We start from the raw sequence: 15,485 nt of genomic DNA, 5'->3' as shown, positions 1-15,485 counted from the left end.
AGCTTGTCTTTTCATCCTCTTAAAAGAAACAAAAGTTTTGATTTTGATTTTGATCAATTTGTAAATGTTTCCTTCTTTGGATAGTGCTTTTGATGTCAAGTTTAGAAACTCTGATTTGCTTCCCCCTAGATAGTGAAAATTTTCTCCTATTTATTTTCTGGAAGTTTTCTAGTTTTAAGGTTTACATTTAAGTCTGTGTTCCATTTCAAGATAATTTCTGCATGTGATCTGAGTCTTAGGAATAGGTTCTTTGCATATTTTTTCACTTTTGCCTATGGATGTCCAAATGCCGCAGCACTGTTTGTTGAACAGATTATCTTTCCTCCATTGAATTGCTTTTGCACGTTTGTCAAAAAATCAGTTGGGTGTATTTATTTGGGACTATTTCTACATTCTCTGCTCTGTGCCCTTGTTCTAAGTGTCTATTCCTTTGCCAGAACCACACTATCTTGATTACTGCAGCTATATAATAAATCTTGAAATACTGTAGACTGATTCTTCCCAATTTACTGTTGTTTTTCAAATTTTCAAATTTTTTTTACTTATTCTGGTTCCTTTGCCTTTCCACATAGATTTTAGAATAATTTTGTTGTATGTCAAAAAATTCTTGCTGGAATTTTGATAGAAATATCATTAACCCTTTACATTTATTTGAGGAGAATTACATCTTTACTATGTTTGGTCTTTCAATTCACGAAGACAGTATGTGTTTCCATTTATTTAGATCTTCTCTAATTTCTTTCTTCAGTGTCGTGTAGTTTTCAGCATATAAGATCTGAACATGCTTTGCTAGATTTGTAATATATAAATATATGTAAATATTTCATATTTTTGAGGGATTATGAAAAGTATTGCATTTTTAATTTCGATGTCCACCTGTTCATTGCTAGTATATAGTAATATGACTGGCTTTGTATGTTTATATTGTATCCTGTGAGCTTGTTAGTTCTAGTTTGTGTGTGGGTTTTTCTACACATACAACGTTGTTATCTGTAAATAAGGTTGGCTTTATATCTTCCTTTCCAACCTGTCTGTATGCCTTTTATTTCCTTTTCTTGCCTTATTGCACTGGTTAAAACTTCAATCTTTTTTCTTTCTGTTTCTCAGACTTGATCATTCCCATGGTCTGACCTTAAGGTTCACTGATTCTTCTTCTGTCTGCTTAAATCTGCCATTGAATCCCTCTGGTGAGTTTTTCATTTCAGTGATTGTACTTTTTAGCTCCAGAATTTCTTGTTGGTTTCTTGTTTAGATTTTTACCTTTTTACTGATATTTTGTTCATACATCATTTTCTTGACTTTCTCCACATCCTCCTTCAGTTCTCTGAGCATCTTTAAGGCAGTTGTTTTAAGTCTTTGTCGATTACATCTGCCATCAGGTCTTTTTCAGGAACAATTTCTGTTGATTTATTTTTTTCCTTTGAATGGGCCATACTTTCCTGTTTCTTTGTATGCTTTGTAGTTTGTGTGTGTTTGTGTGTGTGTGTGTGTGTGTGTGTGTAAAACTGGACATTTGAATCTAGTAATGTGGTAACTCTGAAAATCAGATTCTTCCCCTTCCCTGGGTTTGCTATTTTCTGTTACTGTTTTTGTTTTTTCGATTAGTGTAGGCTGTCTCTGTGCCAAGGATCAATGTGAAGTGTAAACTTCAGGTCTTCTTAGGTCTTTTCTGAGATTTTCCCTGGGCATGTGTGGTCACTTTCTAATTTCTCCAAATATGCAATTGCTTTTGAAAGTCCTAGTCTTTATTGTCTGGCTCCCAAAAGGGGCAAAAGAAAAAAAATAGAGAGGGGGAAAAAAGGGTGCCAGTCCTTTAAATCCTCTGAAAGTCGCTTCCACCAAAGGGGGAGGGGCTTACAACAATGGGGAAGGTGCAACAACAGTGGCTGCCCACCTCTTCGTCTGCACCTCTGTGATCAGCCATCAGCCATCAGAGCACAGATCTCCAATATTTGGAGAACAAATATCAAAATATTAAGTTGATTCAGGTAGTGGCCCACTTATAGTCTGTTAAATAATCTACCACTTCTGATAACCGGTAAATATCTACAACTCTTTATTTTCAAGTATTCAGGGAAACTATGCTCAAGTAATGTTATCAAGAGGTTCTCACCTTTATTAGAGAATTTCCAGAATCTGAAAGGAAGATCATACCTGCCATTGGCTTTACTTACTTAGGTGGCCTTCCTCACAAAGGTGACGTGTCTGTGTCCAGATAATCATGCCAATGATTGCCTCAAAAATTGGGGCAACACTGATTTTGTTGAACCTGCTTAGCATATTTCTGAGTCTCTTTACAACAACAAACTGAACTGAAGATATAAGGGATCCATTCTCTGAACACAAGTAGTGAGCATTTGAGAATGTCTTTATCAAGCAAGTCTTCTCAACTTTTCTTTAGCTTGGATATACCATTGCTGGGAAGGTTTTGAGCAATCATTTCTCAGTTTGACCCAGTCATATTCACTTCGCATTGCTTGGCCAGCAGGTGCTCCTGGCATCAATGACTTGACTGAAGGCTGCAGGGGACATATCCCTCCTCACATCAGGATTGAGGACACCTATGTTTACCTATAAGCGTAACTTTCATTTTGCCAAGTTTTATTATCAACATGCCAACAACTGTGGCCTGGTCTTTTCAAGACCCAGCATTCTGTCCCCAATCATTATTTAATTATAAGTAAGTGACTTAACCTCTCTGTTTGAGTTTTTGACAATTAAGAATACTAGAACATCACATTTATCTCCCAGGGCTTTTTGGTAAGGGTCAAAGAAATCACAGTACCTAAGAAATTGCCTTTAACCTACTCATTTCACAGGTGAGAAAACAGGTGTACAGAGGTCAAGGGAATTTTCTCTAAGGTCATAATATTGGCTGACGAAAAGCTAGAATAAGCACTCATTCTTCCCAATTCCCAAGCCAATACTCTGGTTTTGTACTGCAGGTAAAAGTATTTTGAAAAGTTTCAATATTACATGAGAAAAATGGTGAGAAAGCCCAGGCCAGAGAGCCCAGGCCTGGAATAATCCAGTCTCCACCGCTCTTCCCAGTCCCATCTCTTTTCCGGCCGTACACTCAGAGTACGCCTCAGTGTTCGGCTTCCCTCTTCAGAGGGAGGAGATCCAGGCTGGAGGCCACATGATGGGAAGGGGGTATAGTTGAGCCACTTAGGTGGCTCCCCGATCTGAGTTTTTAATTAGTATAATGCTCTCGTATTTGTGGTTAGTAAATATACCAATAAATCAAGTTACAAATAAGCTGAGACCTCTCCTCCAGGGAAACCTCTGATACCTGGAGAATCCAGAATCTTCATGACCCCTTCAGTCAAACATTCTGAAACCTGCCTTCAATGAATTCATCTAATCAAATTCACACATTTTTGGGATAACTTGGACTTCCTTAAATGGTGTTTGCTTGACACCATTTTATAGCAGTTTTCCCAGTTTACAGTAGCTTTCAATTTCTTCTTATTCAATATTCTCCTTACACATACAAGCAAGATGGGGCTGACAATAGTATTTACTTCATAAAGTTGTTGAGAGGATTCAATAACTCAACACAAAAAATGTTGGCATAGAGTAAGGGCACAAAAATGTTAAGGTTTGTGACTTTTTAGTGATATTAATGTTATTATTGTTTCATAGGAACTAAAGAGGGAGTGTTACCCCTGAATTAATCAACTGAGTTAAAGCTTGACTCCTTGTCTGTGCTCCATCCATTGTAATTCAGAGAATTGTAGTAGCCTCTTTGATTCTGTGATATAAATGGGTACAAGTGGTCAGGACAGAGAAGACATTGGAATCTTTAAAGGGTATGATTATCCTCACTTTATAGATGAAGAAGCAGAGGTTTAGGAGGGTGAATCTCAAGCCACAAAGCAATCCAATTCTCCTGATGCCCCCTGTAAGGTGTTCCTCATTCCCTCTACTGACATTGATGCATGAGCATGGCGAGGAGATCTCAGTTTCCTCAACCCTTTACCTGTGTCCGAGCTCATGGGCAATTGTGAAAGCCAGAGGGAGTCCAGAGTCTTCATTGATGTTACAACTCCGGTGAGGCTGGCACATTCCCGACAGGTGGGACAGACCTAGGGTCTCACAGGGGCGGTTGACACCAGCACAGATGTCTTTTCTGAAAGTAGAGAACAGAGATGCATAGATGCCCAAAGACACAACTACAAAAACCCTCCTGGAAAAAAAACCTAGGTATTAATTTACATTCAATATAGCCTGTAAACTATGATTAAAAATTCTTTTAAGCCCATATGAATGTAGGGAGCAATTTTGAATTCACTAAGATTTTTCTGATTTTTACCTCTTGATTATTGAATCTCACTAACACCTAAAAGAAGAGGGAAAATATGGCAAATGCCCTACTTTGAGTTGCTTTTGCTCTTAATCTCAAGAGGCAAAATTATATTATTTGGCAAAAAAGAGAAGGATCTGATTGAAAATTGAAGCTAATTTGAACTTTTCAGTAGGGAAGGGACAACCAGCAGTGGCTAAGGTTTTTCAAATATAAAAGCACTTTTTGGTCTTTCTGAGGTCTGTACTGAAAACTCATTTGAGAACTTTTTCTCATTCATGAAAACAGCAATGGTCCCATCAAGCCATCCAGAGATCAAATCAATTGTCTCTCCAGTCCCACTACCCTAACAATATTGCATATGGGAGGGGATGTGTGGGCACACACACACACACACACACACACACACACACTCACACACACAGAGGCATCTTTCTTCTTTTCACCAGGACCTCACTGTTTCCCTACCCTGGAAAAAGAAAGGAAAGCCCTTCCAGGATCCAACAAAATACTAGTTACAGCTTTTAAATATGAAAATGTGCTTCCATATCCTGGTAGCGATGGTTTCAATCACTGACAGGGATTGTGAAAGAGTCGTTAATTGGTCATGTGGCTTCCTTCAGTGCAGTAAGAGCTCTTTGCCAGGAATGACTGGTGCAAATGCCAACAAGCTTCTGAGCTTTAGTTAGCTGCAGACCTTCAACTCATGGGGTTTGTATGGGCACCATTTCTGGCGACAAATGGTCTGTTTTTTGTGTCCACCAAGCCATGAAAAATATCCAGGCTTTGAGAAACCCTGCAAGTTCTCAGTTCTCTAGGAGGCAGTGGCTGGGACATGGGATAGGAGAGAGCAGCTCCCATCTCAAAACATGCACGACGGACAGGAATCCTTACCCCCACTAACAGCAGTGGTTGCTATGTGGTTTCCTGTTGGAGAGCTAGATTGCATGGATCATACAGTGCAACCATTCTAAATAATTTCTGAGTCTGTAGGAGGACCAACTAAACATTTCCACCCCTACTGCAAGATGTGCTTGTTACTATTTCATTCAAAAAGTTTGGGTCTGCATGGAGCAGCTGAGAAAAGATGAATGGTGCTCATTGCAAATCCACCAAACTTCTCACACTGATAGTGCAGGAAATTAGATCCATTAAATAATTGTTTATTGAGTGCCTACTAAGTATCCAGAACCAAAGGGGGAAAAAATTGGGTAACCAAAGATTTGTAGGAATAAGGTTCTGGCAGGGAAGGAGCTTAAGTTCCCAAAAGTAGATCAGCTCCACCTCCACCATCCACTGGGGATAGTATAAGAGAAAAACCTTCGCATGCAGCAACTAGCCCTATTTCATGGAGTGTGTTCAAGCCAAATCCATCTTCTACTGAGCACAACTCTATTGAAAGCTCGGTTAAAGTGGATCTCAGCATAGTCCTCCAGAGGCAAAGCTCATCTTAAACGTCCCTCCCTTCCTGATCCTACCTACTTCTTCAGACCAGAGGTCCTCAACAGGGGGTGATTTTGCTCTCCACTCCCTCCTAGGGGGGCATTTGTCAATATCTGGAGACAGTTTTTGTTGTCACAACCTGGAGGAGGGTGCTACTGGCATCTCATGGATAGATGGCCAGTGATACTGTTAAATATACTGCAATGCACAGGACAGCCCCTCACAACAAAAAATAATAGGCCTGAGGCTGAGAAATCCTGCTTTAGAACTTGAAAGACTCTCCACTGTCCAGGAGCCGGTGAGATTCATCATACCTTGAAACCAGACTCCTGTTTTAAGGAAGAAAAATTATCATAATAAGAAAAAGAAGCAGAGCAGATCCTTCATATTCTTATTGGATAAGAGTCAAGAGTGTGGCCACTGTGGTCAAACTACTTAGATTTAAGTCCCAGCTGTACCTGTTAGCAATGAGATTTTGGGCAAGAGACATAACCAAGCCTCGGTTTCCCCAGGGTTGTCTGGGGATTAAATGGAACGACAATTGTCCTAACAGATGTAGCACAGTGTTTGGCCCAAATCAAACACTCCACAAATGCCAGTTATCATTAACATATTCATTGTTTCATGTGAGAATGAGAGGAGATGCTGCTTCTGCTTTCGGGAAAGAAAAGAAACAGAGCTGAGACACAGCTGCCAGGTGGCCAATGCTGGTCCCAGAATCCAGGGTTCTTCCCTAGAGACAGGTCCTGTCTGGACTGAAGTCTTCCCCTGGCTTTCTGCCCAGGTTCTTAGTACTCCCTGGATGCCTGCTGGCTTCCCAGAGCCCCTGTGCTTACATTCCACACCCACACCAACCTATTCCCCCAGGAGCTACTGATCAACCCAAGGTGTCTCTGGTCCTAACGAATCTAATGTAAGAGGTTTATGCCACAGACTTCTTTGGGAACATGTTTGCATTCAACCAAAGTTTGGACACTTTCACTCCAAAGAGTGATTCTGACGGTTGGAGTTTCAGGTCAGGATAAGGCAGACATGTGAGTGGGGTGGGGCTAATTATCATCCCTTGTAGGAATCCTATGCATTGGGATGATCCTGTCAAAGGGACAGATGATAGACAAAAATGTTCAGTGGCAGCCTGTCCTCCCCAAGGACAAACACACACCCAGGGCCTTCTAGCGCATGAGGTTCTCCATGGCTGAAGGGCCGGGCCAAGAGGCCTCTTCTACTGTACATTCCTGGATTTCTGTCTGTCTCTGAACCTGCATAGGAGTGCCCAGTGAGACCTGACTTTCCCCATTAAGGGAAGCTCTTCTTTTGTCTAGATTAAAATAGTGTCTGGTATATTATAGATGTTCAATAAACATTTACTGAATCAGTGAGCAAACATAGCTTTCCAAGGGCCAGTGCTGATCAGGAAAGTTCACTGGCTCTTCACAGCTGTGAGTTCTGGAAGGTTTGTTGGTTCTCATTAGCACCATAGGGTCTATCTGTAGTCAGAACAACACAGTAGCTTCATGAGGGCAAAAGGGAGAAAAGTGCAAGCTAACCACTCTGCCTATTTGGGGAGGACTGCTCCCCATATTCTGTCCTCAACATCAGTCAGGGATGGGTTACAAGGAGGACTGATTTATGTAGAGATGGTTGCATCTCTCTCAATTGGAGGAAAATTAAAAAATAAAATAAAATAAAAATAAAAGATCAGACATCCCATGGCTAAGAGTTACAAGAGAGTCTGGAAGATCTGCCAACAAATTTCCTGATTGTTTATAGAACCGCACGGAGAAGCCAATTTTAAAGATGAAATCATCATTGGGATGGGAAAGAGGCCTGTATTTCGCCAGCAGACACAATTTATTAACACAGAGAGTTTTGTCACATTTAGCAAGTTTGCTAACTGCCCTCTCACTCACATGGGAATTAGGAGTTGTCTAGATCATAGAAGCTGCCTTTAAAAATGACCAAGTGCAGCAAAGAGTAGTAAGAATCTCATGAGTTTGAATACCTAACAACCCTTTCACCTGCCACCCCTCCCTGCCTTGCAGCCCCTGGCTTCTACATAGTCTCTGGGGTACCTGGTGAGAAGGACGGCCACATCGTGATGAGCAGGGTTGAGGTCACTCTTGGGATTGATGCTCTTCTGCCACTTGCAGAAGCTGGACAGCGTCTTCTCTGCATGGTGAACTATTTTCAATCCTTGCTGGAGGAATAAGAGGAAGAGATTGCATGGGTGAGCTTACTGTGGTCAGGGCCCATCACATCAATCCCCAGAAGCAGCCTGGGGAGATGAGCTCCGAGTGTGTGCCTCAAACATTTAACAGGAATTTGGCAGAGGCTAACTGACTCCTCTGGGCTAACCCCCAGCTCTAAACACTATCGCTCTCATGACTTCCACTGAAAGAAGGAGAGAAATGATCACTGGGACAAGAAGCCTTTGAAGAAAAATTAAAAATGCATTAGCAAAGACCAACAGCTGTTTGAAGTTCTATTTCTAGTGGCTCTCTGCTTCCTAAGCCAATACAATTCCAAGGAGACATTTTTATTTCTAATGCAAAATGAGCAGATTTTCAACAAAACCTTCTTTCTCTCATAAGGTATCTTGCAAGCCTGGGATTGCACTGGATGTTTCCTTGCCCATGGTTTCCATCTTGGTTTGACATCTATGGATGAAGGACAGGGAGTGACGTAATCTTTCCAGGCTTATGACCAGTTAGGATCACTGGTTGTCTGACAACAATTAGGATGTTGTAGTAGATGCCCCTAGCCTGCAACTTCAAGGGCTCCATCTGGCCCAGAGTTACTATTGAGGATGGGAGAGGGCTTGTTCCAAATTAGCCGCATGAACACTTGTCAAATGGGGGAGAAGGAAAAAGGAATGATCAGCTCTAGAGGGACTCCAGTTTAATTTGAACTTCTAAAGGAGAAATTCTTTTCCTTTGCCCCATTTCTTTGGGGTCTCTCTATAGAGCCATCCACAGTACAGGGTGGATTCTACCTGAAGAATGACTACCTCCATTTACCTACTCTCATCTGAGTCTGTTACTCTGGGCTCGGCCCAAGAACTTCAGGTCAGTCTCTCCATCAAACTGTGAGCTTGCTTCTCTACTATTCTGTGTTTTGCTAAAGCTCACACCCATATCAAACAAGGCCTGAGAAACTGCAGTTGCCTGTTAGCAGCACTCCCAGGTCCCCTCACCCATGCTAATTAACCACCATAGACCACCTTCCTTTCATGACAACACAGAAAGGTGGCTCGTTGCTCATGAAAACTCACCAAACTGCTTAGCATAAAGAATTTAAATAGAAGGCGCAGACTTCATTTTTCAATAACCCTCATCAGTACATCATCCAGAAGAATGATGTATGGTGGAGGAGAAGAAGGAGTTCTGAGGGATTAGCTGGGCACAGGGGGAGTTAGTCTCCTGTTCAACTAGTCAAGCCGTCATTAGAATGGCAGACCAACTGGAAGAAATGGCTCCCACCCCCAGAAAGAACTGGCCAAGTGCCATGAATCAAGAATGGAAGGAGGAGCCAGCCCCATGGCTGAGTGGTTAGGTTCACACACTCTGCTTTGGCAGCCCAGGGTTTCGCTGGTTTGGATCCTGGACGCGGACCTAGCCCTGCCAGGCTAGGCATTTGGGACGCCAAGCCATGCTGAAGCGGCGTTCCACATACCACAACTAGAAGGACCTACAACTAAAGTATACAACTATGTACGGGGTGGGTTGGGGGACAAGACGTAAAAATTAAAAAAAAAAAAAAAAACAAAGAAGAACGGAAGGGCAGAGAAAGGAAGGGAAAGGGAGGAAGAAATGAAGGAAATACTTACTATGTGCCAGAAACTTTCACATAGCTTCTCTCCTTTAATTTAATTGCATTTGCTCAGCATTATTTGTAAAGAAAATATCATTATTTTCAATTTATAATAAGAGAAATTAAACCTCCAAGAAGTAAAGAGCTAGCTCAAGATCACTCAGCTCAGATACTGAATTGAGCACTGTGAGAACAAGGACTCCCAGCTGAAGCTGTCATTCTAACTGGTGACCAGCCGCACTAGAATGGTGTCTCAGTTCTGGCTCCTTCAGACAGGAAGGCAGATGATGAAACAAAACATCAACTATGATTAGATTTCTTTAAAGTCTGTTTTTTACCTTACATTTCTTTGAGGGTTTCTTTTGAGGGGCAGGAGTGCAGGGAGGAGGTCTAGGCAAGAGTACTCATTAATAAAAAAATAACTTCATACCACTTAGAATTGTTCCAAAGAAAATGAAACACTTAGGTTTAAATCTAACAAAACATGTACAAGATCCATATCCTGAAAATTACAAAATGCTGATGAAAGAAATAAAAAACCTAAATAAATGGAGAGACATACTATGTTCATGGATTGGAAGATTCAACATATAAAGATGTCCCATTCTCACAAAAGCTATAGTTTTATTACAATTCCTATCAAAATCTCAACAACGTCTTTTGTACACATATACGAGCTGATTCTAAAATTTATATGCAAAAGCACAGGCCCTAGATTAGATAAATTAATTTAAAAAAGAAAAATGAAGGGTGATGAATCACTCTACCTGATATTAAGGCTTACTCTATAGTTACAATAACCAAGACAATGTGGTACCGGTGGAGGGAAAGACATGTAGACCAATGGAACAGACAAAGAACCCAAATCGGACCCAAACAAATATGCCCAAATGACTTTTGACAAAGGTGAACAAGGAAAGGAAAGATAATCTTTACAACAAATAGTGCTGGAGCAACTGGACATGAGTCTCAATCTAAACCTCGCAGTTTATACAAAAATTAATGCAAAGCGGATCATAGACTTAAAGGTAAAACTATAAAACTTTTTTAAAAAATCATAGGAGAGAATCTTCGGGACCTGGAGCTAGGCAAAGAGTTCATAGACTTGACACAAATAACACAAGATATAAAAGAAAAAATTGAAAAGTTGGACCTCATCAAAATTAAAAACTTTTGCTCTGAGAGAATCCCTATGAAGAGAATGAAAAGATGAGCTACAGAGTGGGAGAAAATATTTGTAAACAATTAGAAAATAGGCAAAAGACACGAAGAGACATTTCACTGAAGAGGATATATAGACGGCAAATAAGCACATGATGTTTGTCATTAGCCATCAGAGAATTGCAAATTGAAACCACAATGAGATATTACTACATGCCTATCAGAATGACTAAAATTAAAAATAGTGACAGCACCCAAACACTGATGAGAATGTGGTAACACTGGATCACTCATACACTGCTGGTGAGAATGTAAAATGGTGCAGCCACTATGGAAAACAGTTTGATAGTTTCTCAAAAAACTAAGCATGCAAATGCCATATGACCTAGAAATTGCATTTCTGGACGTTTATCTCAGAGAACTGAAGATTTATGTTCACACAAAAGTTTGTAGAATGTTTATAGCAGCTTCACTCATAATAGCAAAAAACTGGAAACAACCCAAATGTCCCTCAAGAGGGAATGGTGAAACAAACTGATATATACCATGGAATGTTACTCAACAGTAAAAAAGAACAACTTTCGATACAGACAATTTGGATGGATCTCAAGGGAATTATGCTGAGTGAAAAAACACAGTCTCAAGAGGTTCCGTAATGTATGATTCCATTTCTATAACATTCTTGAAATTACAAAATTGTAGATAGGGAGAACAGATTTGCTTTCCAGGGGTTGGGTCAGTAGGAAGAAGGGAGATATAAAAGGGTGGCATGACGGATCCTTGTGATGGAACTTCTCTGTATTGTGGTGATGGTCACAAATCTACACATTTGTTAAAATTGCATAGAACTAAATGTACACACACACATCAATGAGTGCTTGTAAAACTAGTGAAATCTGAATAAGGCAGGTCGTTTGTGTAAGCATCAATTTCTCAGTTGTGATATTGTAGTAAGGTGATGTAAAATGTTAACATTGGGGAAACTGGGTGACGGGCGTAAGGGAATTTTCATTATTTCTTACAACTGCATGTGAATCTACAATTATCACAACATAAAAAACATTTTAAATACCTTTAAAATAATAACTGGTCTGAATCAAGGCTAGAGGTTGCAATAGAAGATCTACGTGGTTACTTATTAACGATATGTGAGATCCTATAGTTGTTTTTTTAATTTAAATTGTGTTTTATTTGTTTATTTTTTTGACTTTTCTTTATTGAGTTAATGATAGGTTACAATCTTGTGAAAATTCAGTTGTACAATATTGTCTGTCAGTCATGTTGTAGGTGCACCCCTTCACCCTTTGTGCCCACCCCCCACCCCACCTTTCCCCTGGTAGCCACTAATCTGTTCTCTTTCTCCACATTTTTAAATTCCTCATATGAATGGAGTGATACAGAGATTGTCCTTCCCTAACTGGCTTATTTCACTTAACACAATACCCTCAAGGTCCATCCATGTTATTGCAAATGGGACGATTTTGTTCTGTTTTATGGCTGAGTAGTATTCCATTGTATATATACACCACATCTTCTTTATCCATTCATCTGTTGATGGGCACTTAGGTTGCTTCCATGTCTTGGCTATTGTAAATAATGCTGCAATGAACAGTGGGGTGCATAGGACTTTTGGAATTGCTGACTTCAAGCTCTTTGGATAAATACCCAGTAGTGGGATGGCTGGATTGTATGGTAGTTCTATTTTTAATTTTTTGAGGAATCTCCATACTGTTTTCCACTGTGGCTGCACCAGTTTGCATTCCCACCAGCAGTGTATGAGGGTTCCTTTTTCTCCACAACCTCTCCAACATTTGTTACTATTAGTTTTAGATATTTTTGTCATTCTAATGGGTGTAAGGTGATATCTTAGTGTAGTTTTGATTTGCATTTCCCTCATGATCAGCGATGCTGAACATCTTTTCATGTGCCTATTGTGAGATCCTCTAGTTTTGAATCAAAGGGAACATGTAGTCTTTTAGATGAGTTCCAGTGAGTAGAAGGAGCCCACACACTTAGACACACTTACACACCTACACACTCACTCTAAAGTTCAGTTAAGTTCCCTATTTAAATACAAAACATGTACAGAATCTGAATCCTGAAAATATGGCTTATAAAAGCTTATTAGAGTTGAGGTGGCCACCCAGGCAGAAGAAGATGGAGCCCATCTCGGAATGTTCCTCTTTGCCTCACAAAGTCCCTGGTGGGGGCACAGCTCAAAGTGGGATATTGCCGGATTGGAGAAATTTTTTGCTTCAATATTGCCCTTTTATAGGACTCACCATTTTGGAAAAACTTCCCTATGAATCCATATGTGTCTGTTTAAGGAAAAGTGAATGTTTACAAACATCCAGTCTCCCTGGTTCCTGAGCCAAATTCAGTGTCAGCAAGCACACATCTTCATCACCACGGAGAAAACAGTCATTTTCCAGATGTTGCAGAATAAATTCTGCCTCCAATTTTTCCGTGATTACGAACAGCCCATTTCCCTGAAGGACACAGCCTTCCAGCTATGCATCCAATCTTCTCATTTAAATGGTGCAAAAATCCTTGCCAGAGAGGGGCAGTCCCTTAGCCAAGTCACACAGCAGGTTTTGGCAGAGAAGGGCTTAGATTCCAGGTTTGCAGCTACCGGCCCAGGACAATTGGTTTCCAAATTACTGAAGACCTCTAAACTTTTTGCTTTGGATAACTGGAAAGATTTAGTAATTTCCCAATGGATGATTACCACTTTTTTCCCCTCCCTACCTCACACTCCCACCCCCGGTGAGGAGACAAACACAGGCAGAGATCCTCTACTACAGAGATCCCCCACTCTCTGTCCTCCTCTTACTCTCGACCACTCCTCAGGCTCCTCTCTGGGCTCTTCTGCCCTTCTTTCGGCTCATGGCTTAGTTCACTCTCAATCGCAGTCATATTTTGGGAAACCACCAATATGCTGTTAACTCTCAAATCTATAGCTCATTCCAAATCTCTCCCGGAGTTCAAACTCATGTACCCAAATCTCTTGATGGACACCTCCTTCTGCATGGCATCACAGGTACCCCCAACTCAGCATCCCTGAAATCCTTTCCCCTCACCTTAACCTGCTGTTCTTCTTGTGTCTTCTCTCTTAGTTACAGGAGCCACCATCCACTCAGCTGTCTAATCTAGAAACATCAGTGTCCTCTTATTGGTCTCCTCTCCCTCCATATCCTGTGTCCCAATCTGTCATCATGTGCTGCTAATTTGATCCTCCTCTCCACCTTTACTCCTGACTGCCCTAGCTCAGAACTCATCATCTTATGCTTGGATATATGCTTCCAGCTAAATGATCTCCTAATTGTTCTCCTTTTTTCTTCGTCATCCTCTTTAAAGCCATCCTCCTTGCTGTTGTCAGGTTGATCTAGTCAAAACCAAAGTCTGCCCATATCACAAAGCGTGGCCCAAGACCCTTCAAAGTCTCGCCTCCAGGAAGCCCTCCCTTCAGTTGCAACCTCACAGTTTATGCTCCAGCAACATTAAAACTGCTTGCACTACCATTTCCCCCACCCCTCACATACTTGTTATTTTTCACTTTGCTTTCTTCAAGCTGCTTCCTCTACCTAGAATGCCTTTCTCTCCTCTCTCTTACCACCTTTAACCTATTCAACATCAATTTATTCTCTAAGACTCAACTGGGGAATTTCCAGGAAGGCTTGCCTGCCTCCAGTCTGGATTAGCTTCCCTCAAATACATCTTGTGCGTGCTTGGCTCACAGCACTTGCTGTGCTAGGTTAAAAGTGATCAAACTGCGTGCCTGTTTTCCTCCTTTGCTCCTCCAGAACAAGGACTGAGGCTTATTCCTCTCCTATTCTCAGGCACTGCACGCAGCCTGGTAAACAGCAGGTATACCGACAACACTCAGGACACACACCACACCTCAAGGAATGGAGAAAAAGGTAAAGAATATATCTCCTGAACCAGACAAAAGTGAAGATTATACAAGAGGTTTGTGGTGAGTCAGTAAAGAGACAAGATCTTCTGTTAACAAGAGAAGAGGAAGGTAAGGGGTCAGAAGTTTGAGAATAAAGAAGAAAAATCTTTAAAATAATTCTGGTGCCTATAATAGGAATTGTTGGGAGAGAATTCTACATGGGTCCCATGTTTCTTCATATCATCTGAGCCAAGCCACTGACAGCTTTTGTGTCTTCTCAAGGATGTTGTGTAGCAAACAGGCTTGGAAGATAGAGATAGTGTCTCTCTCCATGGAGGAGGACAAGAATAATAAAAATAATGGCTCTTCTGGGGCAAAAGTTGACAAGTTTACTTACCACCCTCTTTAAAGAACTGGAGTTTTCTTACTTGGGGCTCCTCAGCTATGATAAAACCCACTGTGTAAACAGCATCCAGCTAGGCTTCCCAAATAATACCTTTGGGACTTAGAGGACAAAAAGGACAGATGCAAACATGAAGCTCATGCTACATGTTGTGCTGTGGGTAATAAAGTCCTTTGTCTCTGACCCAGAAGTCTCATGCCTTCTCCCAGCATCACATCCATGAAAGTATGGCAGGATAATGTGTTAGCTTGCAAGGAAAGTAAACTCTAAGACCCTTCATAGTTCTTGACAGGAATGAGAAGGAGAATGGAGAATAGGTGATCAAGCAGTAGTGAGAACTAGGTTGAGGTTGAACCATCTAAACATATGGGCTGCATCTGCATGGTTGTTGAGATTTTCCAGCAGCAGAAATATTGAGGAGGGAGTAAAGGAAAGGAAAAGGGCCTAAAAAGTAAAGAGATGTCAAC

The 15,485-nt window shown here is 41.0% G+C and overlaps 1 protein-coding gene across 3 annotated transcripts in view; it reads right to left on the bottom strand.

The window, feature by feature from the left end:
* The window catches only part of ADAMTS12 (ADAM metallopeptidase with thrombospondin type 1 motif 12), a 314,813-nt gene that overhangs the window by 117,555 nt on the left and 181,773 nt on the right, over positions 1-15,485 (bottom strand). For all 3 annotated transcript variants that reach the window (XM_001498142.6, XM_070246349.1, XM_070246350.1), the window contains 2 exons: positions 7,822-7,946; positions 3,983-4,132 (listed from right to left, as the gene is read on the bottom strand). In XM_001498142.6, coding sequence (XP_001498192.3) covers positions 3,983-4,132; positions 7,822-7,946 — 275 coding nt within the window. The remainder of the gene's footprint in view (positions 1-3,982; positions 4,133-7,821; positions 7,947-15,485) is intronic.

The sequence above is a fragment of the Equus caballus genome, chromosome 21 (genome assembly GCF_041296265.1).
Source record: "Equus caballus isolate H_3958 breed thoroughbred chromosome 21, TB-T2T, whole genome shotgun sequence".
Classification (NCBI taxonomy): Eukaryota; Metazoa; Chordata; class Mammalia; order Perissodactyla; family Equidae; genus Equus; species Equus caballus.
Note: the sequence above shows the minus strand (reverse complement) of the source record. Positions and strands in the feature narration are given on the sequence as shown.